The 27747-nt window shown below is 38.9% G+C and overlaps 1 protein-coding gene across 1 annotated transcript in view; it reads left to right on the top strand.

Moving 5' to 3' along the window:
* Positions 1 to 6485: 6485 nt before the first annotated feature.
* Positions 6486 to 27747, top strand: part of LOC115790489 (leucine-rich repeat and fibronectin type III domain-containing protein 1-like protein) — a 28496-nt gene continuing 7234 nt past the window's right edge. Inside the window, exons 1-3 of the mRNA XM_030744293.1 lie at positions 6486 to 6559; positions 7025 to 7677; positions 18580 to 19596. Coding sequence (XP_030600153.1) covers positions 6486 to 6559; positions 7025 to 7677; positions 18580 to 18587 — 735 coding nt within the window. The 3' untranslated portion in view covers positions 18588 to 19596. The remainder of the gene's footprint in view (positions 6560 to 7024; positions 7678 to 18579; positions 19597 to 27747) is intronic.

Here is a 27747-nt window from a genome sequence, read left to right on the forward strand (position 1 = left end):
CAGCACCCTCCCTGAACAGATTCCAGTAACCATCACATTGACAGACATCCAGGAAAGAATCTGAAATATGAAGAGCTGGACAGCACCAGGCCATGACATGATTCACACCTACTGGCTAAAGAAGCTAACTGCACTCCATGAGTGCCTGGCAGCACAAATGAACCAGCTGCTAATGGATGAGACACACCTGGATGGATAACCAAAGGCCGGACAGTGCTGATCCCCAAGGATCCCCGGATGGGTCCCATCCAACTACCAGTCAATAACCTGCCTCAGCACAACATGGAAGCTCCTGTCAGGCATCATAGCGGCCAGGATGAACAGGCACATGTCTCAATAGATGAGCAGGGCCCAGAAAGAAATTGGCAGTATCACCAGACGAGAAAAACACGAGCTACTGGTAGGTAGAGCAATCTCTAGAGACTGTAAGATCAGACTGACCAATCTGTGCACCACCTGGATTGATTACAAGAAAGGCTATGACTCAATGCCACATACATGGATCCTGGAATGCCTAGAACTATACAAGAACCTGAGTGCCTTCTAGGGGAACTAAGTGGGAATATTGAGAACAACACCAGGGGCCAATTTCAACCCAACTGCACAAGTCACCATCAAGTATGGGATTTACCAAGGGGATGCTCTGTCCCCACTGCTGCTCTGCATAGTCCTTTACCAAGTCAGCCAGATCATTAACAAGACTGGCTACAGATCCCAACTACGGAAGGGAGAAAACATCAGCCACTGCCTATACATGGATGACATCAAACTGTATGCCAGGAGTGAATGATGCATCAATTCACTGATCCACACCTCTAGAATCTACAACAGTGACACTGGATACCAAGTGACAATAATATCTTGAAGAAGGAACATGACAAGCTTGATAAATAGCAAGGGCTGAGAGAAGAGTTAGAGAGGATGTGGAAGATGAAGGTAATAGTGGTCCCTGTGGTAATTGGAACACTCAGGGCAGTGACCCCCAAACTGAGTGGTTTAAGCAGATTCTAGAAACAGCATCTCTGTCCAGAAGAGCGCCGTCCTAGGAACAGCTCCAGCTCCCAGGGCTCTACCAGAGGACCTTAGCTTGGGGAAGGACAAAGGCAGGGCAAGTGGGGAATATATATATATATATATATATATATATATATATATATATATATATATATATATATATATAAAACTTTATCTAGTGCTTTTTTTTTCTCTTCTCAAAATAACACGTATAGTTTGGTTTTCAGCAAAGATCATTTTCAAAACCAAGTAACTCTCAACAAACTCAAAAAACAAACTCAAACAACAAACTCAAACAACAAACTCAAGCTCCCCCCAAGGACTGGAACTATTTATGGGACAATATACAGCTCTGTAGCATTAAATAATTTCACTGTGCATGCCCAGAGTTAACACAAACACAACACATACTATGGAGAGTCTCAACACTTGTGGTAATTATCGCATTTTCAAAAGTTAACCACCAATTAGTCTCACAGTAGAAATTTAGTCTTGCTAAAAGGTAAACTTTGTTTTAAATATCAGTTTTTATAAGATATATAGTTTTTAATTTTATAAGCCAAAGGGAAAAAAAACTGTTTCAAAAAAAGAGTTTCAGCAGTTTTTTTTTAAACAAAACTATTCAAACTCTAGAACTATCATAGGAAAAAAAAACAACTTCCAATCAGACTGCTGTGCTGTACCTACGTGAACCAAAATAGCAGGTGTGCTTGGTGACACCCACATAGTTGATGCACCCAAGACCTACAGTACTGCTTTGCAAGGACAAGGATAGAATAGGGGCCCTAGTCTTACTGCTCTGTCTGCATAAACAATAGCTCAGTGTAAAGTTTCCAAGCATAATGTGTCATGTTTGTGTCATGTTAGTGACGTTAAAGAAAAGACAGGAATTTTCGGCATTCGCAATCATTTAATCTCCTTAATCTGACTATTCTCTTGCTTGCAGCATATTTATACATGTATACACAGCCGCATAGTATGCAGTATTCTGATTGATTTTTTTTGTGTGTGTGTATTTGAATGGATCTAGTCTCTAAGCTATGTGTAGGCGTAATTTCATGTGTACGCGTGTTTCCGTGTTAGCTTGGGAGTGTGAGGATAAACTGAGGAGTGACAAAAACATGACTGTTTGTGTGGCGCGTGAGACAGCAGCAGTCATACAAACCATTAGTTTAGATCAGTAGTAGTGTGTGTTTGTATGAAGCTGTTTTTTACTTTCTGTGTGTGTGTGTGTGTGTGTGTGTGCGTGCGTGCGTGTGTGTGTGCGTGTGTGTGTGTGTGTGGTTGAACCCATTAACTGAATAAACCATCCAATATGATTGCAGTGTCAAATGGGTATGCTGAAGCATTTCTGCTTGGCCCAGCAGTCCTTGTCCTTTTTAAAGTCATGACACACTTACACAAGATCAAAAACTCCCAGGCAAAATTAATTATTGATTGGTTGGAAATGCTGCATCAATCCTCATGCATCTGTATAATAGTGGCTGTACAAAACACAAACAGATGCTGGCCAATGTGCAAATTAAAGGCCATATGTTAATTTACTTTGATATAATTGAAGTTTGTTCTACCATTTGTGTATGTGGCAAAATTGTGTGGTAGTAAATAAGAAAATTATCCTTCAAGCTGAAGGAACATGCTCATCCTCCTATGTCAACAAGCACTCCTTGTGCAAGACTCCTTGCCAATGCCATTAAATCCTACATTTCCCCAATACTGTTTTGTAAGTGATCGTTTTTGAAGTCATGCTTGGTGAAATAATAAGTCAGAAAGCATCTTTATAAGAACAAGACAAATTCACAAATGTGATACACAAACTGGAGATGAACAGACGTCTATTTAACAAAACCTGCTTGTTCAAGTTTAACACAACAGATGGTGGTGGTATTTTATGTTTGAATAACATCTCTCCCTAGAATTCGCCTCACCTCAGCCCACCCACTCACTTTCCGATTCACGTGCATCTGCCTTTTAGCAAAGCCTCAGGGCAGATGACGTTTTATGGTTTAATTCCTATTAAGAAAAGAGTACTTATAGGCAGGGGAACATGCTGGGGGATTTCCCTGGTGGTTTGCACCAGATTTTCCCTTCTAAACAATGATTATGGGCAAAGAGTATTTGAATAGTATGAAGCGGTTCACAGATCCATTCTTAACCAGTGTTGTTGCATGAGACTATTGTTTCAGGGACGTGATAATAATGAACTCACATCTGCACTAGCCCAGTCGTCTGCAAAGTTCCAAGACTTAACTCAATAGCATAGACTACAAGTCAGCTTGAGCAGTGTGTTTTTCTTGTATTGATAAAACCTAATTGAAAATATTTTTTTTTCTGTTAAATGTAATTTATCGTCAGCTACTCCGTGTGCTTTGGCTGCCCTTTGTCCTCTTCAATTAGACATTACAGGACATGGCTTAATCCATATTCTAGCAGATTCACTTAATTTGTAACATTATTTGTGGCAATTTATAAGAAAATTATGGCCCTGTGTTTCCATTGCGTTATAAAGTCATACACATAGTTCCCTTTGAATACAACTGCCATATTTTGTTCAGTGCAGCCTAATCATTATGAAACAGAATAAAACAAATCAAATCAATATCACAAAGAACTCACTGAAATGAAACCAGATGACAGCAAATCACAACAAAGCAGAAAATGTCAAGGATTGGCTAAGAATACAGCACATTACACACTGGAGTGTCTTTATTACTCTCTCTCTCTGGTGTTTAACAGTATATTGGCACAATCATCCCTTATCCCCTGTCTAACAGATTCTTACTTTTTGAAGTGATGGCAATTGTATCCCTCCATTACACTTTAATTTTAAAGGAATACCACCACCAGCTTTCTCTAACTTCACCATTCATTCAGCAGTTGTTATTTACTTTGTATTATGAAACGTAATTCGCAGCCATAATTGGAAGCAATACAGTGACAAATATTGAAATTTGCTCCCTCTGTCTCCATGACAGTTTAATTCTGATCAGTCACGACTTTTACATAATGTGTTTTGAGTCACACTGTTTAGCTCCTGAGGGCACTTTTACACACCTCAGTTTGCATCATGAGAAACACACTGCATCTTTTCACAGCAACTAGACTATGGTGTAAGTTTAACCAAAAAAGATACTTGTTAAAATTGAAAGCAATGTGTCATACTGCAGATTTTGGATTAGAAGCCCACATGTGCCTCGTGGATTTCAATGAAGGACACCACCAGCCCCACTCTCCTACAGATTTTTCTAAAATTTCTCCCCTGGTAAACTATGATTTCATTTCTCACACTGCAAAGATGTGAAAAGAGACAGATAGTTATGCTATCATTTTGTTTAAACAGCTTCAGGAGAACTCCCAGTTTGCAGTTTTTGAAGTTTAATAATGTGGCTAGAGGTGCTGTTTACTTATGTATAAACAAAATATATTCACAATTTAAAATGTTTTTTTGCTGTCTGTTAGGGGCCAATTATATTCACCACAGTTCTGTGCCATTTATATCATACACAACAGCACTGAGGGCGTGAGTATTTGCTGCAGTATTTTCCTGAATGATAGGTGTTGCCATGCAGACAAAACCTCCACATCAGTGCTGGTATATTATGCCGGCCAACCTATTGAGAGAGATTATATGCAACGCATGTGGGAACTGTCGATGAGTAGAAAGCCAGTATTCACACTGACCAAGAAGCACCTAGTAGTGCAGTTGAATAGCATCAATAAAACACAGCGACTATCAAAGCTGGAGATCCAGAGGCTACAGAACAGTGGGAACAATAATGAGCAGAATGGAAATAATGAGTCAACCCTGGTAGAAGAAAGCAGTGGAACTGAACTAGATGATGTCCAGCCACCTGCAATAAAAGATCCATCTATTAAGCTGAGGATGAAGATTCTGGCCAGAGTCAAGGTAGCCATCCTCACTATCAGTATAACTGAAACCAGTGAGCTCATGATGAACCCCCAGTCTAATGTCCAACTGTGATCTCAAATCATGCCATTACCTGTTCCCTGATTCGATTCATATTAAAAACTGAGCCCAGCGACCCTTTCACAACCACACAAAAGGTCACTCACACACACACAAAGAGAAAGACAGAGCTATCTCCCAAGTCATACTTCCTGGTTGGAGTTCAATGCCATTGATGAGTTTGGCACTGAGGCTGGGCCAGCCAATACCCTGCTGCTCTATGGGTTTTTACAAACACACATAACCACACACAAAAGCCTTTTATCCTTACAACCATTTTACAGTTTGTCTAGTCTGCAAAACTGTCTGTCTCCATGCAGAGTGAGAAATACATTTAAGGGCTGGGGATGGGCAAAGGCAGAAAGATCTTCTGTGCATTAGCAAAAGTGACTGAAGCATATGATATGGATTTAACATAGCATAGATATATGGCTGTTTGACAATTGACTAGTTATATTGAAGACCATAGAAAATACAGATGATGGGAAAGAAGAAGCAAAACCAGGGTAAGCTTAAAAAAAAAAGCAAAAGGGTGATTTTTTTTCCCCTTCTGAAGTCTCCCTAAGTGTCCTATCCTAGGTGACATATACCTAAGAAAGTTTACTATCACAGAAAAATAGATCAATAGTATTTGTCTTTTGAAAGGCTGAAGAAGTCCACAGTGAGAAGAATCAGGAGTGTTTAATCAGAGAATGATGATTTCTATAGCTGTGAGGGATGAATCTTTGCGTTAGTCAAATCGCAGATTTATAAATTCCTACCCTTCAGGGAAATCAGGCCAGTGAGGTGACTGTTGTGCCATAGGCAGCACAGAAATATATAATGATAGTGCATGTGTCATCACTGCAGCTTTTAGAACACAACACAGCAAAATACAAGGAAGCAAAACAGGAAGGCGCATAAATCATTTTCTGAAAGGACTTTTTTTAATGCGTGGCTCTGCCTTGCTGGTTTAATTGGTACGCTGTTGTAGTAAATGGACACACAGGTTTGGATCTGTGTTGATCTGATGAGAGCACTGCACAATGTCACTGAAAGTTTAACAGCAAGATATTGTGACACTTTATCCTAATAGGTTCTACTAACAAACAATTAGGTAAAATACAACTGTTTGTTTCTTGTAATTTATTAAGTAAATTGTACCAACCGCCTTCTAATGACTCTCTTGCAGTTCACAATTGTGGCACTTTATTCACTCAAACCAAACAACCTTTGGCTCATAGAAATATCTTTTCTATAAGACATGGTTGTTTAACTCTGTGTGTTTATTTCAGTCAAAAGCCACCAATTAAGCACCTCAAAAAGTATGTACATGAAGTGTCACACCTGGTGAAATAAAAATAGCAGTGTTCTTTTTTCAGTCTATGCAGTCTTTTGTATATACAGCTTTTAGATGTTTAAATTTAAGGTTATGTATCCCACTTATTGTAATTTGTGTCAAAGCTGTCATTTTACTTGCAGCGACCACATCCTCAATTAGACTGATAATGTTTCTTGAAAGAAAATGGCAGATAAAATAGAGATAGATCTGGTGTGGGGAGGGACTGGTGGTGGCTCCCAGGCCAGGCAGATCCCCAAGTACTAATAATAGGCGCGAGAACTGAGAAAAGGGGAGGGGGGAAAATGAGAAAGAACAGCTTATAATGCAGGAAGGCTTATATATAGTCATGGAACCGGAAGGGGGAGCGAGTGAAGTGTAGTCGCGCTCTTGAAATTCTGATAAATTATCTCCTATTTGTATGTCTTGTCTTTGCTGGCTATGCTACTCCTTAAAAATCCAAGAAAGTTCATTTACAATTGGGAATGTTTTTTTTATACATATATGTAATGATATATTTGTTTCAAGCTAATTATTGCATGTCCACTTAACCTCACATGTACCAACTATGAGACTTTAGGTGAAACTTGCAAGTAAAACAAATGATTTAAAAAGAGGTATGAGTTAAATGTGGTCCTCTTCACGTTAAAAACAAAAAACATATTCTGCATTTAAATTGTTTCACTTCTTTTTCTTCTTTTGTTCTCTCTTTCTTGTCATGACAGAATGATTCCATCCAGCAGCAATGACTTCTTGGTGCGGGACCTCGCTGCTGGACGTAGCTACGATCTTTGTGTCCTGGCCGTGTTTGAGGATGTCATCACATCACTGACTGCAACGCGTCCTTTAGGCTGTCTCTCATTTACTACAGACACAGAGTTCAGCCAGTGCCAGGCATTGCACAGCCACTTCTTGGGTGGTACTATGATCATCATCATTGGAGGGATTATCGTTGCTTCTGTGCTTGTTTTTATTATCATCTTAATGATACGATACAAGGTTTACAGCCACCAGGGTGCAGGCCATGGGAAATCAGCCATCACTGCTACTGCACCAAGACCGCAGAGCAATGGACAAGGAGGAGGAGGCAATCAGGTCCAAGTCCTTCCTAACTCTGCCTCTAAGATAACTGACAGTCATGACGACCAGGTGCTAGGACCATCTAGGGCCATGTCACCTAGCAGCACTCTGAGAGACACTGTGACATTGGTTGAGGAGGAGAGCAGTGGACGGAGCATGATGACAAGGACTGACTCGTCAGCGAATGAGGAGTTGCTCTCACCCACGAAGGCCCGCTTCTCCTCCAGGGTCGCCATTGAAATGAAAATCCGACCGCCATCTGTTGCCAAAGAGCCCACCTCTCCCAAAGAACTGGCAGGTATTGGAAAGCTAAGGAAAAAGGCAGAGATGTACTGCAGGCAAGCAGCAGAGCAGAGGGGAAGCATTTCAGACAGGTAGAGAAAGTAAGAAGTTGACAGAAGGAGTGGAGGAACACATGGAAGGGAGGGAAACAAAGAAATACAGTCGAACAGGAAAAGCTGGTGGATGATAAATAGACCATGTGCCATTCAAGGTGTGAAATTGAGTGTGATAATAATGAAGAGAAGAACAGTGTGTGAATGAGAAAATGAATACGAGAGGTACCATTCAAGTGCACTGTAAGGACAGTAGGAGAGCGACAGAAGGTGAGACATGTCATCAACTTTCTGTCTGTAGGGCTGCAGCAGCAACTAAAATTGTTCTTAACTCTCTGTATGATTGCACATTCTTTCTTTTAAAGAAAGGAATGAAAAAAGAATTAATCTGAACTGAAAACCTCCTCTGTGCTTATTTATTTTTATTTTCAGCTTTTTCCAAATACCAAGCTTCTTTTCCAAACATTGGGAAATGGTACAGGCTGACTCAAAGCCTTTAAAGTTGTTAGGAAGTTAAAGAATGACGCTGCAACCTTGTTGCCAGAAAGTGGTGTTTTTGGACTTGGAAAGCTTAGTTAGACTGCTGAAAATAACCAAATAAATCTTTATGGTTTGGTGTTAGAGGAGAGAGGGATTTGATAATGCCTGTGGGAGCATCAGTCACACATTATTCAGGTTAATACTTCACACATTACAGTGCTACAAACTATTAGGCTTTAAACACCCCAAGAAAGCCTGCTCACATTTAAAAGTGACGCGTCCCAAGTGCGAAAGAGTGAAAAAGCTACTTTAGTACAAACGGAAGGCTGTGTGGACTGACTCACATTCAGTATCATGCTGGAAGAAATCCAAGACACTTATAAAGTTACATGTGACTATAATAGCATTGAATATAAGACCGGCTCTTTTTTTATAAATCACATTTTTGTGTTTTCTTCTTTGTGAAAAGCATTTATTACACTATGTTAAAGACAGAAAAAATTAGTTTAAATGCTATATTCTAGAGAAAGAGGAAGAGAGAAGAAAGACACACACAGAGAGAGAGAGAGAGAGAGAGAGAGAGAGAGAGAGATATTTATGTGCATGCAAGGAACTTGTTTCACAGTAAATTCACTAGGCGTTTACATGAAAGTCTCCTGAGTTATCAGAGTCTAATAGACGTGTAATATAGAAGTAATGTGCTATACATAATGCAGATAGTAACCAATGCAGCTACAACTATTATTAATTGATGTAAAACTGTATAAGACAATGAGAGTCTAGCTCTGAAACAAGACATCAGCACAGCCAATAAAAGCTTTTTATCTGGTGCAAGAGGCATGCAAAGGGCAGTAAGCAGCACAAGCACTCAGTAAAAAGGTAAGTTTTATTTATACAGTACTTCATAGTGATGTATAATTGAACATTTAAAATACACAATCTAAAAGAAGAAAAATAAAACTAGAAAAATGAAAATAAAGGAGGCTGGATGACCTTGGACAGTGTGAAGAAGATGAATGATTAAATATCAAAACAAGCTTGCTGGATCCATAGAAATAACAAAACCCAAGTGTGTGCTGTTGCCAAAAAAGAAATTCTGAAGATGTGTACGTGACAGGTTGAAGTTGAGCATAATCACGAGCCAATTTACTGCACTGAAGTTGGTTAAATCCTCAGAACTATTTGTACTACTTGAGCTTTAGGCTTCTACTCACTGTTTCTTGATCTCTTGGCTCTTTGGTCTAATCAAGGCTCAACCTCTTGTGCCAGCTTGAAAATACTGTTTTTAGTTTTTACAGCAGCGTGTACTGGAATGCCATTAGAGAATTGCTTTCAAACAAGTATTTGACAGTCAGAAAGATAGTGAGATAATTTGCCTTCGTAATCATTTAATAAAGAATATAAATTTGCTCTGACAGGATTAATCAAGTAGTGCAAAATACATGATGGTGAAAGCACAAATATAATACTATTTTTGTTAGCATACATGATCCATCCATCCATTTTCTTCCACTTTGAAAATGACTCTTATGTAACAGTCTTTGCCAGCTATTAGATAAAACCTATTTTGTGTAATCAAGAGCTCTGCCCTTGTTCCAAACTTTTGAAACGACTTGCACATGCTCTCAAAGATTGCTTGAATCCTTAAATAGTTCGCTTATAGTATAAATCCACAAAATCATGTGGTTTTTTTTTTTTTTTTGGAGTAAAATTTCCCTGTACTAAGCCTACTCCAGTGCATTTCCCCTTTAACACTAATCCACTCAGGAAATGGGGGTTTCATTGGAATGAATAAATGAAGACACCATTTCACATGAGGGGCTTAAAGAGCTGAGTGGAAATACTTTATCAGCGGTTGATATGTCATTCAATTGGCCTCTGTGAATGAGTTGAAATGAGGTGTCATTGAACCTCATGTTGATAGCAGGGAGGAAACGAGAGATCTGTGCAGAGTGTAGGCGCTTAGCCAGCAAAGTGAGGGAGCACTTTCACCTTCATCAACTTTGTCAATTTGGTTATCTCTCTTATATTAATGAAACAAATGTGCTAGACGTTGCTCACATCAGAGTCTATTGTCAAAGAAGAACTACAAATGTGTTTTCTTGTGTTAAGTACAAAAAGGGTACCTTGGATATTAATTGGCTTTAGACATCATACAATATTGTGCAAAAATCTTGAGCCAAAACTAATTTCTCTGTATTATGCTAAGAAAATTGGAAACAGGAAATAACATACAATGAAATACAGCATGGGGCAGCACGGTGACGCAGTGGTTAGCACTGCTGCCTCACAGTTAGAATACCATCTGGAAGGCCTGGGTTCAATTCCACCTTGGCCCAGGCCTCTCCCTCTCTCTTTGTGGAGTTTGCATGTTCTCCCTGTGCTTGCATGGGTTTCCTCTGGGTACTCCAGTTTCTTCCCACATTCCAAAGACATGCACTTACTAGGGTTAGGTTAATTGGCTACTCTAAATTGCCCATAGGTGTGAATGAGAGCATGAATGTGGCAACCTGTTCAGGGTGTACCCTGCCTCTTGCCCTATGACAGCTGGGATAGGCTCCAGCCCCCCAGCGACCCTGAACAGGATAAGTGAATGGATGGATGGATGGATGAAACACAGCACATAAGGCAAAAACAGTTCTAACCATCTGAAGTGTTGGTATTTTGGTATGACCACCTTCATTTTTTGACACAGCCTGAATTTTTTAGGCAAGCATTCTTGTAAGTAGTCTTTAGGAATAGTTCTTCAGGCTTCGTGAAGGACAAAATTGTTGTCAAAATCCAAACTTGGTTTCATCACTCTATAAAACCTATTGCCACTGATTTACAGTCAAGTTCTTGTGTAATTTGGCAAAGCTCACTCTTTTTCCCTTTCTTAAGAATGTCTTTTTCCATTGAAGCCATTTCTTCAATGAACAGTAGATGATCAACTTAAGGGCCAGATGTAAGTCTCAGCTCCTGTGTCTTTGCTGGACTTTTTTCATATTTCTTAAGGACATGACTTTCTGATACTGTTCATCTGCTGTTTTTTTAGGCCAGCGACTACTTTTCTTGTCCTCCACTTGACCAGTTTTCTCAAATTTCTTAAGGACACAGTGCACAGTGCGCTAATAGCTCTTTGGGAATCACTTTGTTGTGTAAAAATATAATTTTATGCCTGTCAAACTGTGTTATCCTGGCATTTTTATTTTTTTTTTTTCAGATTTAACTAAAAAAATGGGAACAAATTATGTGTTCCATAATTATGTGTTCCTCTGAAAATGGTCAGGTACAAGGACTAGACTCAAAATGAGTGAAATAGCACACACTATTCAAAGACAGACCTTCAGAAAGCCTGGAGAATTATTGCTCAAGATCGCTTTAAAACTTTACAAGAAAGTTGATCCCCTGCTGATGTTTTAAGTTTGCTTACTTACAAAGAAATGAACAGTCTCTGTTTTTTAAGGGAGTTTCATTTTAATGGAGAGAAACAGAAAATCAAACAAAAATCCACATAAATACATTACATAAAAGTTATAACTTGATTGAGTAAAAGTAATTTTTTGATCTGCAAACAAAACATGACTTATTACTTGGTGGAGAAACCCTTATTGGCAAGCACAGCAGTAAGATGTTTCTTGTTGTTAGTCACCAGGTTTGCACACATGTCGGGGAGTGTGTGTGTGTGTGTGTGTGTGTGTGTGTATGTGTGTGTGTGTGTGTGTGTGTGTGTGTGTGTGTGTGTGTGGGGGGGGGGGGGCTACTCTTTTTTACAGAAATTTTCTAAATCCCTTTGGTTTTCTTGGGGCTTCGCTTGGCAACTCGAACCTTCAGCTCCCTCCGCAGACTTTCTAAAGAACTGAGGTCTAGAGACTGGCTATGCCACTCAGTGACCTTAATGTGCTTCTTCTTCAGCCACTCCTTTGTTGCCTTGGGGGTATATTTTGAGTCATTGTCATGTAGGAAGATCCATCCACAACCCATCTTCAGTGGTCCATTGGCCCCTCAATGCAGTGAAGTCATGCTTTACTTAGCAGAAAAACAGCCCCAAAGCTTAATGTTTCCATCTCCATGCTTGTAGGGATGGTGTTCTTCGGATCATACTCAGCATTTCTCGAGTTGATGCCATTAAGGTTGATTTTGGTTTCATCTGACCATAGCACTTTCTCCCAAGCATCCTCTGAATATTTTAGATGTTCACTGGCAAACTTCAGATGGGCCTGTACATGTGCTTTCTTGAGCAGGGGGACCTTGTGGGCACTGCAAGGTTTCAGTCCATTACAGCGTAGTCTGTTGTCAATGGTGTTCTTGGTGAATGTGGTCCCAACTGCCTTCATATCATTAACAAACTCCTACTGTGTAGTTTTGGGGTGGTCCACCCCCTTCTCATGATCATCCTCACACCAAGAGGCAAGATCTTGCATGGAGCTGCAGACTGAAGGGAATTGATGATTATTGTCAGTGTTCTAGCTGGCGGCTGATCGCCCAGCCATGTCACCGGTTTGCTATCGAGCGCGGCAAGCAGTCATCAATACACCCAAGGGGGACCCCGTCCAATAACGTGCTGAGATCTTTTTCTGGCTAGATTACTGTAATTTCACCAAACCTTGTCATCTTTCCAAGCTTCTTCCTGAAGGTCTTGTAGCCCATTCCAACCTTGTGCAGGTCTACAGTCTTTTCCCTGACTTGCTTTGAAAGCTCTTTGGTCTTTCTTGGAATAGAAGAAATTGATTCTCTGGACAGGTGTGCCGTATACACATAATGAACTGAGATTAGGAGTATCTGTAATTGATTGATTGATTGCAATCTGTGTGCCATATGAGCACACAGTAAGCCTATGGGAGCCAGAATTCTGGCTGGGTTGTAGGGGATCAAATAATTATTTCACTCAATGTAAATCAATTTATAACTTTTATGTAATGATTTATTCTCTGTCTCCATTAAAATGAAAGTACCATAAACATTAGAGGCTGTTCATTTGTGCAACCTTACAAATTCAGCCGTGGATCAAGTAATGATTTCCCCCACTGTAAAGAAATGAGGGGTGGCTTTTGACTTTTGCACAATTCTGTACTTAATCCTCGTTTACACAAACATGTTTTCAGATGAAAACAGTAAAGTTTTGATGCATTTCGGCCCCCTGTGTACATGAGAAAAGCGTGAAAACGATACTTGTTGAAAACGGGGACCACTGCACATGCACTATGGTTGAGGCTCCTATATCCACGCCACCAACTTGTGGCCTGGCAATGGGAACTGCAGTGTTTTCAACGTCCTGCGTTTCTGTGTAAATGGAGATTGTTTCTGAAACGTTTCCGTCTGAACGCGTTTACACAGATAGTTCAGCAAGTGTGCTGAGAGGTTGATGGCCACATTGGAGTTGTGAAGAAGAAAAGTTAGGCAGTGTTCCTTAGAGTTGGCTAGAATTTTGGGAACTGTGATAAAATAACCAAAACAAAACTTGTTTGACTTTTATTTTGTTGCGACACCATATGCACAAACTCAAACATTCCCCCCTATAGGCCTAATTAACCTTATCTCAACCTTAACTAACTGAAGTGTGTCAGTCAAAGGAGCCTCCAAACAACACCCCAGACTAGAAGACAGGCAAACAAACCAATTATTATAGTTTTTATTTTGACATTTTACCCAGGAAGAAAAAGTTACCATTGGCCTTTTGTGTTCTTTGTTTTCTTCCTTTGATTCCGGGATCGTTGACACTTTGAGAGAAACCTACCGTGAGGGATAATACTCATGTGTTTGTACAAAGGCTGTTGGAGTTTCTCAGGGTGTAACTGTGTCTGTGATGTTTCACTGGTTGCTGCATTGCAGAGAAAGGCAACATTGATCTGATCAGAGAGCCACAGTGAGTCAGAGAGCCTGAGGAACAGAGTAACTGACAGATACACAGAAAAACCCCATTAAATGCCTGCAGTTGTCAAAAAATTTGACCTAACATGAAAAAAAAACATTTCGTTTTCTTTATGTTTGTTTACGTCTGTAAGACCATTTGTTCTCATATACATTTTTGAACGGCTAAATATTGTTTTTAAAAGAGCTTCTTGAATATTTGAGTAAAGTCAGAAATAATTATGGCACAAAGACAAAATGTTCAATTCAGGATTGACAAAGAGACAGTCTCAGAGACTGTGTGTGTGTGTGTGTGTGTGGATGGGTGGGTGGGGTGGGGTGGGGTGGGGGGCCATTATTCTCATACAAATCTCTAATAAATAAATAAAAAATGCCCATAAATTTGTATAATATTGGCACTTTAGGATTAAAAGAATTGAGAACTATCACAGAAAAATACTGCGGAGAACATTTTAACACTCAGATTGTCACCTTGGAGCTTTAGCTCTACTTTATGATACAAGGATGCTGCATGTGGATTCAGGATTAGAAGCAGCTCTTTAACCTGAATACTAAGTGGGGAATTTTCTATCTGGATTAGTAGTAATTATGTGCTTGACACAAACATATTATGATTATGTCAAGCAACGTATTATTAGTTCAATAACAGCCAAACAAACACTGAATGTGTGTGTTGGAACAAAAAAATCACTTTGCACACATGCATTGTTGGGGGGAAAAAAATATGTCCCCATGAGGTTTATAGTTTATTTTATGGGGTTAAGACTTATATTTAGGTTAATTTTAGGGTAAGCCTTCAGGTAACAAATGTGCTATACAATGTCCTCACAAGAAATGAAAAACAAAAAAACTTGTGAAAAAGCAAAATGTGTGTTTGAAAGCTCAGGGTCAGTCATCAAATCCCTGCAGGTCTGTGCATGCATTTGTGTGTTGTTATGTACAAGGTTTATCTGCCTTGAGCCAGTACATATGTTCCCACAAGGTTAGTCAGGATGGAAAAATACTTAAGCACAGCACAAGGATGTGCAAGTCTGTGTGAAGTGCAAGTGTGTGTTCTCCCTGTGGCCCATCCATGACCCTGTAGCCTGTCTGTCCTCTGTGTATTTTAATCTATCATCACTCCTTTCACTGTCATCCCATATGCCGGGCCTCATTCTTCACTGCCGTCTGTCTCTCTGAATACATCTCTTGGAATCGGCCAGGCCTTTTCCCCTCCCGCTGTTCACAAGTGCTCCCACATGCTTTTCTCTCGTCTTCTTTACTCGCTTTTTCCGACTGTCCTGACATTATTGCTTGTTCTCTCTCCGCCAATAGATGATTTCTTTTTTTCTTTTTTGTTCCTCTTTAGCTATATCTATGTCAATGTTTTTCCTCTGTTTCCTTTTTTTCTAACCATGTCTTTTCACTCATTTGCTGTTTTTGACTCTGTTTCATTCTTCATTTCTCTCCCCCCTCTCTCTGTCTGACTCTTGGACGCCTCCAGCAGCAGAGGATCGGCGGCCTCGTAGTGTGGAATGGAGGGACTTTAACATCTGAAGGTCTCTTGGCCTCACAAAGAGATTACACCACTACAACACACAGAGTAATGACTGCCACTTTAAATTTTAGCGCTCCCTGGATTAATTTTTTTCTCCTGTGGCCTTCCTGCAGTTTCTTCCTTTCTCTCACCTGTCTCACTGCTCCTAACTTGCCTTTCCCTACTGCAACCTCACTTCTTTGCAGCATGCTGCAATCTGACCCTTTATTAACTGTATCTTGTTTTTTGGTAAGGCAAATGCACATAAATACCAGCAACCAAAATCTACTTTGTTTCTTTATTTAGTGGTTTTGTGTACTGATGTTTAAGAGATGTATCCTTGAAACTCCTCCCTCTGCTATAATACAGTGATGCAGTGTTTGCAGCACAGAAAAAGAGCTGCAACAATTAGTCACTTAGTTGATTGATAACAGTTGGGGTGCATTTAATTTAAAAAGTGATTTACTTAATTGTTTGTCATTTTTAAAGTAAGCATGGCAGATTTTTCTCATTTACTGTGTTAAATGTTGCTGCTTTTTGAAGATCTGTTTGGAAGTAAATTGGATATGCTTTACATTTCTGGCTACTGGCCAAACTGGCAATTTTATTGCTTGAAAATGCACTTCAGGAAAATGATACCAACATTTTTAGGGTTTTCATTTCAGCATTTCTGAGATATTATTAGTTACAACTGATTAACTATTGACAGTGATAGGACTGTGCAAAAGTCTTGAGTCACCCTTCAGTTCTTTTTTTTATTTTGCTAAGAAATTTGGAATTCACTACAGTGATTCATTGAAACATCTACAAACATACACTAAAATACAGTTTATAAGGCAAAAACAGAGTTTGTACAACTCTAATGAGCTTGAAAATCAATACTTGGTGTGACCACCTTTATTCTTCAACACAGCCTGAACTCCTTTAGGCAGCTTTCTTGTAATTTCTTTAAGTAGTCTTCAGGAACAGTCCTCCAGGCTTCTTGAAAGACATTCAAAGCTCTTCTTTGGATGTTGGCCAACTTTTGTTCCAGTCTCTGCTTCATTAATGTTGAGGTCCGGGCTTTATAAAGGCAAAACCACTGATGGTGTATCATTGTGGGGTTTTTTTTCTATTCAGGTATCCTTTTACTGCATTAGCAGTGTGTTTGGGATCATTGTCATGCTGAAAAAGCCATGGCCAATCAAATGCTTTCCAAATGGTATTGCATGGTGGATCAAAATCTTATGGTACTTTGCTACATCCATAATTCCATCAATTTTGATAAGATTCTCAACACCACTGGCAGAAATACAGCGCTAACCCATCAGAGTGCCTGAAGGGGCTAAATGCATCTCTAAGCTCCTGTGTCAGATTTTTACTGGATTTTTTTCTTATTTCTAAGATCACAACTTCCAGATACTGTTCATCTGCAGCAGATTATTAGGCCTACCAGTTTATTTTTAACCATGCCAAGATTTTCAGCTAATAGAATTTTGGGAATCGTCTTGGTGGTGCAAAAATACTATTTTATGTCCAACTTTGTTATCTTTGGTATTTTTTATAGATTCAACTAAATAAATGGGAACAAATCATGTGCTTTTGCAACAAGGTTTTAATAAATTGCCTAAAGATACAATTTATAATTGTTTCTTTGCTAGGTTTTCTGTTATGTGTAGACACAACACTGGTTCATCCCTTGAGTCGGGTGCCTTTTTTATGCTTGAATGATTCATAGGTCAGGTGCAAGCACTGGACTGAAAATGAGTGCAAGAGCTTCCAATATTCATAGGAAAAATTTGGAAGTTCTTCAGAAAGCCTGGAGAACTATTGCTCAAGACCACTTTAAAAAGATTACAAGAAAGTCTGGCTCCTTGGAAGCAAAATATAAAGAAACGAGGGGTGACTTTTAGTACTGTATGACTATAGAGAGATTTTCAGAAAAAAAAGTAGTCTTTCTCATTTTATGCACTTTTCCTCCATTTTCCCAACATTCCTTTCATCTCATTTCTGCTGGCTGCTGTTTTGCTGAAAATGCTTCTATCCATTAATATGTCTCCTTTTCCTTTCCATTTTAAATTTATAGCACCTTTGTCTGTCTAGTTGTGTTTCACCCCTCATACTGTTTTATGATCATCATATACTACCTTTTCCCCTCAAAGAGTGATGGAGGAGAAGAGGTGAGTGGAGTGCAGAATGATGGAGGAGAAGGCCGTGGAGATATGCAGTGGTTGTGATGGATGAATACAGTCTAAAGCATTAAGAAAACTGTTCTTCATTATTAAACCGACACAATAAGCACTGGCTGTACATAAACGCAGTTATAAAATATTCTTGCTGACAGATACAGTTAAGAAATGCTCTCCCGACAAACAGACACATTACAAATAACACCTGCAGCAACACACTGCCACAACAAGTACAATCTCATCACTCTCCCGGCTATTGCTCATCTTTGCCTTTTCTTGTCAGCAAACCTTCTTATGTGGGCATTTATCGTATCTCTCAACAAACAGCAGCAGCACCTTAAAACACAAAAGAACACAAACTACACTTGGACACTTTTTTCATACATGTGTATGAAAAAAGTGTCCAAGTGTAGTTCATTCTTAAGGGTCACTTTAATATGAAGACACTGGATCCTTTAACCTTTAGAAATACTAAACTAATCCAAACATGATTTGTGGCCTTGTCCTTTTCAAATGTCTGGCTCTAAGCCATGAGTGGTTTTACCATAAAGGCGGCAACAACATAACATTTGAACCTTCACTGCCTATAAAAGTAATTTGTGTGTTACCCTAGGATGTATTGTTTTCATTCATAACCTTGGCTTTTTTTATAATTCAAACTCAGATCTCCATATTGGTGATTTTGTTATGCTCCTTCTTCTAAATAATCATTCTTAGAACCAAGATAATACTTCTGATATCTACTGTTTCTCTTAAAGTGATTCACTTTTTCTTCTGTCTTTGTACTATATATTTACTCTTCTAATTTCAAATATTGTTTTCAATCTCCTATTTTTTTTTTTTTTTTATAGATCCCTGATGCTGTTGTGTGAAGACTGGATGCTGCCAGTGGGGAGAAGCTGGTGAAACCTCTGAAGAAAAAAGGCCCTATAGCTCATGTTCCTGTATCTCCTGTTTACTGTACCCATTAATTTGTCTCCATGAATATCACGGGGGTATAGACCTGTACTTTCTGGTTTACATTCAAGTGCTTATCCCGGTTCTCATTTCTGGATTGGACAACTGTGTCAAGGCCTGGTGTCTGCTTGGCTGTTGATTAGCCAGCTGCTGCAGGATCTGGCTGTCAGTGTGACATACCAGTCAATTTCCATGGAAGAGCATTATTTTACTTTATAACAGCTGCACCAGTGTTGAAGTGGAGACATAAAAAGGCATATGGATATGTCTCAACATAATGGACACAAAAAAATAATTAACTTCAACATGTGGAGCAACATCAACATGCATGGACAGATAAATGCAATGCAGGAAGCAAGCAAGTTGAATGCATAGATAATCACACTCAGCCTGGAAGTACAATATGATAGACTGCACAAACAGGTAAAAAATAATAATAATTAAAAAAGCTTCTGGATGGGTCTGTTTTGGGCATGAACATATGCTGCTTTCTTGGCTCAAAGTGGCTCACCACTGTTTATCCCCGTGGAATAAAGTAATTCTATTAAATTGAACTGAGCACAGCTGATCCTGGGCTGAACTGGAGATGGACATTAGCTCACCAGACCATGATATTTCTTAATAAGAATTGTATCCTTGGAAAGCACAAAGTACATAATAAAACTTGAACTGAATGAGTCTGACTCAGGCAGAACTGATAAACCTGGACCCAGCAGGACCTTAACTAGAACTGTACAGTGATCAGTGATGCTGATTAAACTGTACCAGATTACCAAGGACTGGTTTCGGTCTAGTCTGTGTATTCTACAGCTCTGGCCCCTGTGTCTTCTGCTTTCCACTGGATGGGACAGGTGAGGACCTGGTGGACATTTACCAACCTCCCTCGCATCTCTCTTTGCCCCCTTAAACAGGTGAGTAATCCTCTAATTAGCCCATTAACTTAGCAAAGTAGGAGCCAAATGAGAAGTTCTTGAGCCCAAAGACCCAGGCCCATTAATTAGTGTGACATATGGTAGGCCACCAGCAGTCACCTTGACCATCCACAGTCCTGCCCCTCAGTTTAAGACACACTTAGATACTGCAGTTTCTCCTCCTGCAGTGAGTAGTCTGTAACTTAATGAGGGCAATTCTTTAATGAGTGCCTATCTAATTGCTGTCAGCTAGACAATTAGAGAACTACCCTAGCTAAACGATCTGCTTTCTTAATACTCTCCTATGGCAAAATCACAACAGGCGACAGGAAATGCCTCCCCATCCTGTTTGTTTTTTGATCTCATACCATCTGAGTCCCTCTTTAGCTCATACACCCCTCTCTCTCTGTCCATCAGATCACTTTTTTTTTCTTTCCTGCCTGAGGCAGTGATTGAATACTGGTGGAGAATATAATATGCTGGAAGAGGATATAGTTATGAGTGAACAGCACAACCCCAGGGATGGACTTTGCCTGTACAAGAGGGGGTCAGCAATATCTGCTTAGTCAGTACAGAGGCTGATGTCTGATGCTGCAGAACCCATTCAGTGCTCAGACTAAAAAGAAATCTTCACTTGCAAACTGAAGTTATCGTCTTATTAGAGGTAATCAAAACCATGTTCTTTTGTTGTCTTAGAAATTGAGCTGCTGATCTTCATTTGACAGAACATTACAAAAGGAGTGCCTGTTTTACTTTAACTGGCAGTAAATGAAAGGCAGCAGTGATTAGAATGGTCATGGACCTCAGCTATTCCAGATGAAAATATATCTCTACCCATATAATTTGAATTTCCCTTGCCATGCAGTGACATTGGCACCCATACGGCATCAAATGAATTTTAATCAAATAGCAGTTTTAGTGTTCTCTATTGGCCACAGATGGAAACCCTGTTTTAATAAGTTGCTTGTAAGGGATTCATTATTTTACAAAGAGCATTTTATCACCTAGACTCAATTTAACTGATGCAATTACTGTGTTTACACAAAAACAGGCAATTTAAGGCCATGGTGTAATTGCCATGAAATACAAACAGAATTATTCACTCTCATAATTTAAGGGCATTTACCTTTGCTGCTAACAAAGAATAATTTTCTTTAGCAGCAGTTCTGTGTAGAGCACAATCTTCTGATTAATTGTTTTTGTAGTGCTGTTTATAGGGAAATTAGTTCAATGCGGGAAATATGGCTTGATATCATAATACTAATAATATGCAGAGAAATTGGCTTGATTGTGGAGAAATATAGTGCTGATAAAAAATTAATAAGCATAAAATATTAAATGACCACACAGAGACTTGTCCGATTAAGCCTTCTTCTTGCAGTGGTGAATTTGGAACTGCATTTAGATAGAGATGGTAATTTAAAGAGTACCACTGTATCAGAAAAGATGGTTGCTGACTACTAGCATGTGTCTAAACCAGGTGCTAAGCCATCATGGATGTGTCATTATCTTGATCACAATATCTAAGTAGGTGGACAGCATCTAGCTGTTGTCACACAAAGAAACTCAAAGTTGCATTAAAAAGAATGGTGGTGAAGCTACAGTACCAATCAAAGGTTTGGACACACTCATCCATTGATGTGAATGGGTGAGTGTGTCTGAGGGAGTTAAGCCGGAGTACTTGGTGAGGACAGTTAGAACATGCAAACTTCACACAGAAAGCTGGTGGATTCAAACCCAGGACCTTCTTGCTGTGAGACAACAGTGCTAACCACCCTGCCACCATGCCTCCCCTGGTGCTTATGTGTTTCTTTATATAAAAAAAGGCTCTCTATTACAGTAAAGGACAGAAGGGCACAGACAAAATTAGGGCCAAAGAGGAGAAACAACAAGGATCATTATTTGTTTTAATTCTGATAAACTCTTTGTTTCAAGGTGAAGTTGATTGCACATTCAGAATTACATTAAAGATGCTGTTTCAAGAAAGAAAAACACATCTTCTTTTCCTTGTTAAGTCGGGGGGTTGTGAGGTTTAGTTGTTATCTGGACCGTGTCTGTGCTTCTAAGGTTATTTAGGAAGGTGTTCTTGTCACCATTATGGTGCTTTCCACATTGAACAATATTTTATTCATTTACATTTGGTTATGTTGTGGTGGTGCACTTCAGTGGGGCAATATAAATCAGGGAGGTTGGGAAAATGTTGACCCTTTTTTAAAGGTATGGAGAACATCTCACATTAAGAAGTCTTGTGTTTATCACAATTACTCTGGGCTCTGGCAGGGTGTCCTACAATCACTACTGAAAGTCTGCTTTAGTCATATCCGAAACTGAATTATTTTTCATTTTCCTGATTCAGTAAAATGAAAAATAATTTTGCAAATATTAGAGTCAAGTACCTATAATTTGCAAATAAAGAAGTTTGTTTACAAAATTCATGAGACTCTTTGAAAGCATCCTGTTGTGCTAATAGCAACTACGTAACAGTAAATTTAACATTAAGGGATGTAAAACGTAACAGGAAACTTAGTATTTTCTTCTGTGTTTTGACTGGGCAGCACAATAAAGATGCTATTTTCTTCCGGTAAGTGACGGTTATGAGATGTTGCAGGGACAACCAGTAATGATGGCGTCTCCAGCTTTAATTTGCATTTCAATCACAGTGACACAGACACCTTCATTGTTCATTCAGTAATGGAAACAGCAGTGAATCAATCAGTCAGTGTTCTTAGTCTGGCACAAAAACACAAGAACCAAAGTGGCTGTTAAGGGCACTTCAATCACAGTTATCAGTTTTTATACACCTATGACTGTAGCAATTGTCTGTGTGCCTCTATGTGAACTCAGGAAGGCATGGCCAGTATGAGTGTGATTGCAGAAGCTGTCAGATATCAGAAATTGTTTACACCAATAAGCATCTCCTCTGACTGTAGATGCTGATGATTGTCCACACAGAGAGACAGAGAGGCAGAGAATAAGACAAAAATACTAAGAATTATATTAAAACGAATGCACTTCATATGAAACAAGTGAGCGTTCCTGTTCTTTTGTCTTACAACTAGCCTTTAGAGTCTTTGGTTGAAGTTCTTTGTATTTTGCACATTCGCATAAAATCTTTGAATGGATCATGAGTGTGGCAACTTCATTTGTAAGTGTGTGATGAACTAGGTAAATTGAATCATGCCACTGTAATAGTTGCAATGACATAAATCACATTCAGGCCATTCCAACTTTTTTGAAGAGCCAGATGTTGCACAGTAGCAAATCCAGCTCTGATCATAATAATTAGCAATTAGCACATTGTTATTAAACGCATAGTGACTGATTTTTGTAATGACCTCTCCAGATTGAAGAGTATCTGTTCAAAATTGCATTGGCTGGTCTTTGTGTTGTTGCATAATGCAACATGATTGATAACAGATTTATTTAACGCTTTAACTGACATGTCAAACTGATTTATGGCATAGTTTTTTCTTATGTGACAGGAGTGGATGCAATCCTTAACAAGTTCAGTGACTTCAGATTGGTACATCAAGCTATGTAAATGTAACATTTATCCCTTTTACAACAAGATCTTTCAGCAGGAAAAAAAACAAAACATTATCCTCACTAATAAATCCGGGCTTTATTAACCTTTCTTTCACTAAATCATAAAAGTGAATGAAGCTTGCTAGATTCTGTGCACACATTAATGATGATGAATGACTGAATCAGTTTGTCACCTCCTCCCTTACACTGTTTATTGCTCTTTCCTGCAAATGAAAATTATGCATTCCTTTATATCTAAGGTCAAGGGCAGAGGTCAACATAGCTAGCAAAGATCCTATTATCTGAATTAATTATGTTCATCTTGCCGTATTATAAATATACAGTCATGTGTCAGCCCACTCTTCTTTGTAATGTTGTTTCAGTTCACTGACGTTTCATTCACAGCATTCATTCACAGAGGTTAAAGTTCCAGCAACACTTGCAATATGAAAAACAACTTTATTTCTTGTCAAGCAATGAAGTTCAGTCAAGCATATTTGTTCATTTTAATGGTGTATCCAGCAGCTGGTTAGCGTCGCTTAGCATAACACTAGTGTGGTTCTGTTAAAAGTAACAATCTCCCAGCCAGCTCAGTGATTATAACACAATATCTTGGAAAATGATGAACACAAACAAGGAAGCAGCCACACTAACCAGCTTTCTGTCAGTCTTTATACATTACTAAGGTGACAGCTTCTAGCATTAGCATATATATATATATATATATATATATATATATATATATATATATATATATATATATATATATATATATATATATATATATATATATATATATATATATATATATAATGTTGATTTAAAAAAAATATGATATATTTAGCTAAAATATCATATCTGAATATCAGAAAAGCTTCTTCAGTTCTCAAACCAGAAGGTGGAGAGATCCTGGTATTTAAACCCCAATGGGGATTGTCTCCTGGAAGTGGTTGTGACTCACTATTGTTCATGTGCATAATCACATGTGCCAAGGTGTTAAAGAAAGTATGAGTCACTTCAATCAAATCGTACACACAGACCAGTACCTACACTTTGACTCCCAAAACCCACTGGAACATGAACTTGGGGTGATCAGGACTCTGCGACACCGAGTAGAAAATGTTCCCTCTTAGGCATAAGGGAGACAAAAGGAAAACACACATGTAAAGAAAGCCCTAAAAACATGTATCTCATCAAATCAGCAAAGATACACAGGAAAGAAGGTCAGACACCAACTAGAGAGAATGAGAATGGCAAGCGGAACAACATTGTCATCCCTTATGTGTCAGGCTTGTCAGAAAAACTCAGAAGAATTTTCTCTAAGCATGACGTCCCAGTATACTTCAAACCAAGTCACACTCTAAGGCAAAAACTGGTCCATCCCAAGAACAAAACTCCCGAACACAAGATAAGCAGCATAGTGTATACTGTCCAGTGCAGGGAAGCATGCTCGGACCTTTACATTGGAAAAACCAAACAGCCTCTTCACAAATGCTTGGCACAACATAGAAGTGCCACCTCAACAGGACAAGACTCAGCTGTACATCAGCACCTAAAGGATAAGGGCACTCTTTCAAGGATGCCTATATTCACTGGGAAGACAGATGGTTTGAAAGAGGAATTAAAGAAGCCATCTATGTCCACTGAAAAGAAGAGTTGGACTACATCACCAACTTTCCCCTATTTACAATGCACTAATGAGTTCCTTCTCCAGGCACCTAAACCCCCATTCACACCTTTCTTTAGGTGACCTAAATAGGTCACTTGATAGAATGGGGCGACATCCCAAGTTGGTTTCACCCAAAACCACTGATTGTGGTGATCCACACCTTCTTTCACACTTTGGTGCATGTGATTATGCACATGAACAATAGTGAGTCACAACAGTGAGTCACAACCACCTACACAACCACTGGAGTTTAAATAAAGGGGGGTCAGAAGTGAAACCTCTTCAAGAAAGTTAGAGAAGTCCAGTCACCTTTTTTCAAGCTCCCAAGACTAATATGACTTGGATGACTGAGAACCTACACAGACATGTTTCCCAAAAATGCAAATATTCATTAATTCCTCTTAATTTATTGTCTACATACGCAAAGAAAGGTAAAAATTTAACTGCCTCTTCACCACTTTTCTCTTACTATACACCTTGGACATGGAATAATTTACAGAGAGATCTAAATTTAACCATGCCCCTATCTATTGGTGAATTTAAAAGCATAACAACTGCAGTGAAGGAGACTTGTGGATATTTTTTTTTTTTGAAAAGCCACTTAATGTTTCAATGTTTTATGTTATGGGTATTTTATATTGGGTATTTGTTGTGATTTATATTTTATGTTGTAGTATTTTTGAGATGTTTTGAGTTTGTATGGCTGCTGTCTTGGCCAGGTCTCCCTTATAAAAGAGATTGTGATCTCAGTGGAACTTCCTGGTAAAATAATAATAATAATAACCATCTATGTCCACAGGGAAGGCTTTGACAAACTGGGAGCAATTGTTAGGGATCTAATGAATAAAGGACTTTTCAAATTGCAAATACAGTGATCCCTCACCTATCGCGGGGGTTATGTTCCAGAGACCCCCTGCAATAGGTGAAAATCTGCGAAGTAGTGGCGTTATATTTATTTTATTATTTATATATATTTTATGGCTTTATAAACCCTTCCCACACTCATATAAACCTTTCCCACTCTCTTACTACAACTTGAATGATGACGATGATGAATTATGTAGCTGTACAGTACTAATGGCGATGGAGGTGGTGCGGTATCTTCCCCCTCGTCCGTAACTTCTATTTCCACTACTGGCGTAACTGATCTCTTCGTCCGAGTGATGAACATATTTATGTGTTACAGAAATACCTATATACCGCAAAATCCCGCAATATAGTGAAAACTCCGCGGAACAGAATTATTTTAAAATGCATCATAATGATGAGTTTAGATATGTGTTAAACTATTCCCGCTCATAATATACACCCTCTGAGGTCTAAATCATTATTTGGTTGTAACCCTATATTTTGGAGAAATGTGAATAGTTTTTGATATGTGTCAGAATGATAATTTTCTTTGTTCCCTGATTGCCAAGACATGAGAGAACAATTTAGTAAAAAACAAAAATCACATATTGTAATTGCATAGGGGGCCCTGAGACAGACTGGCAACCAGGTATTAACTTCAGCATTGTGAGACTATTTGGATAATTGAATAAGCATAAGAGGATGGATGGATGGATGGATGGATGGAGTTAAATGTAGGGGTAGAGTTGGGGTCAGAGTTTGCACGTCAGAGTTAAGCCCGGATGACTCTTACCGATTCAAATGTGATGCCAAGAGATTAAAACAAGATGTAACAAGATGGGAGTAAGACAGGAAATCTTCAGGAATTGCCAAATGAGTTCCAAACTATCAAGGCTGATGGACCGTGCTATGACTTCAGTTTAAGCACGTCACAACTGGTAGATGTGTGGCACTGGTTTTGTAACACGAGTCATGCATACTTTATTGTATTTGTCAAATACTCTTAAACTTACATATCTAAAAAAAAAACAGCTGTCCAACTCACTAGAAAAGGGAAATACATGATGTTTATACACAAAAACCCAGCATGCTGTCAGCAGGGAGTGTGTGTGTGTGTGTGTGGGTATGTGTGTTTGTGTGTGCCACTGTCCTATGTGATCTGTGGCTACATAAGACCAAATTCTGACAAGAGCATGTCCTAACAATGAGAAAGGTTCAGATTTACCAGAGTGAGGATAATGTGAAACTATGAGGAGGAAAGGTTCACTCATCATACAAGTGAGAGATAAAACCAGGAGGAAATGGGGCTTCGGCGAGATAATTCAAAATATGCATGTACATGCTTGTCCAGTACAGGCTAACATGAGGTCTTCCAAGATATACGAATGCTTGAATCATGATCTTATCATGCCTATATGGCTTCTTGAACTGAACTGTTAGGTAGAAAAGTGAAATGAGAAAGAGTAGCTGAGCATGATAAGAAGCAAAATAAATAAGATTTTGTGGAGCAGAAAGGAGAAAAAACATTAAAAAAGGAGAGGAGGAATGGATAAGAGAAGATGTGAAGGCGATGGACAGGAGTGAAATAGGAGTAGAAATAAAGGAGAAAGAATACAGAGAAAACAGAAGGAGAACAGTAAGTGGGATGTGTGGAGGATTATGCAGTGTCTATTGAGATGCAGCTGTATTGTGCTATAAGGGTGTCTTTGGTTACTCAGAAAGAAAAAAATGATAGTATGAATCACAGATGACAATACGTACACACATTGCATGTTTATTTTTAAGCGTTTATTGTATGATGCATGATGCCTCTTTAAGATGACAAATGAAGATGATGTGCACAGATGAACAGATGAACAAATATGTGACCACAGACACAAATTCAGCGCGATGAGACGGAAATGTGTCACATGCAGTTGATATGTGCATTTGTTTTAAATGAATAAATACATTCTTTGTGTGATGAAAATTTCCTGTTATACCATACATTTTCACAAATGATAGCTTGCTATGAATTCCCATGTATCTAAAGATTTTAGACACATACAGCCACCACAGTTGAATGGTTAAAAATACTGCCAAATATGGGAAAAAAAATAAAAAAATAA

Source organism: Archocentrus centrarchus, chromosome 13 (genome assembly GCF_007364275.1).
Source record: "Archocentrus centrarchus isolate MPI-CPG fArcCen1 chromosome 13, fArcCen1, whole genome shotgun sequence".
In the NCBI taxonomy this organism is placed as follows: domain Eukaryota; kingdom Metazoa; phylum Chordata; class Actinopteri; order Cichliformes; family Cichlidae; genus Archocentrus; species Archocentrus centrarchus.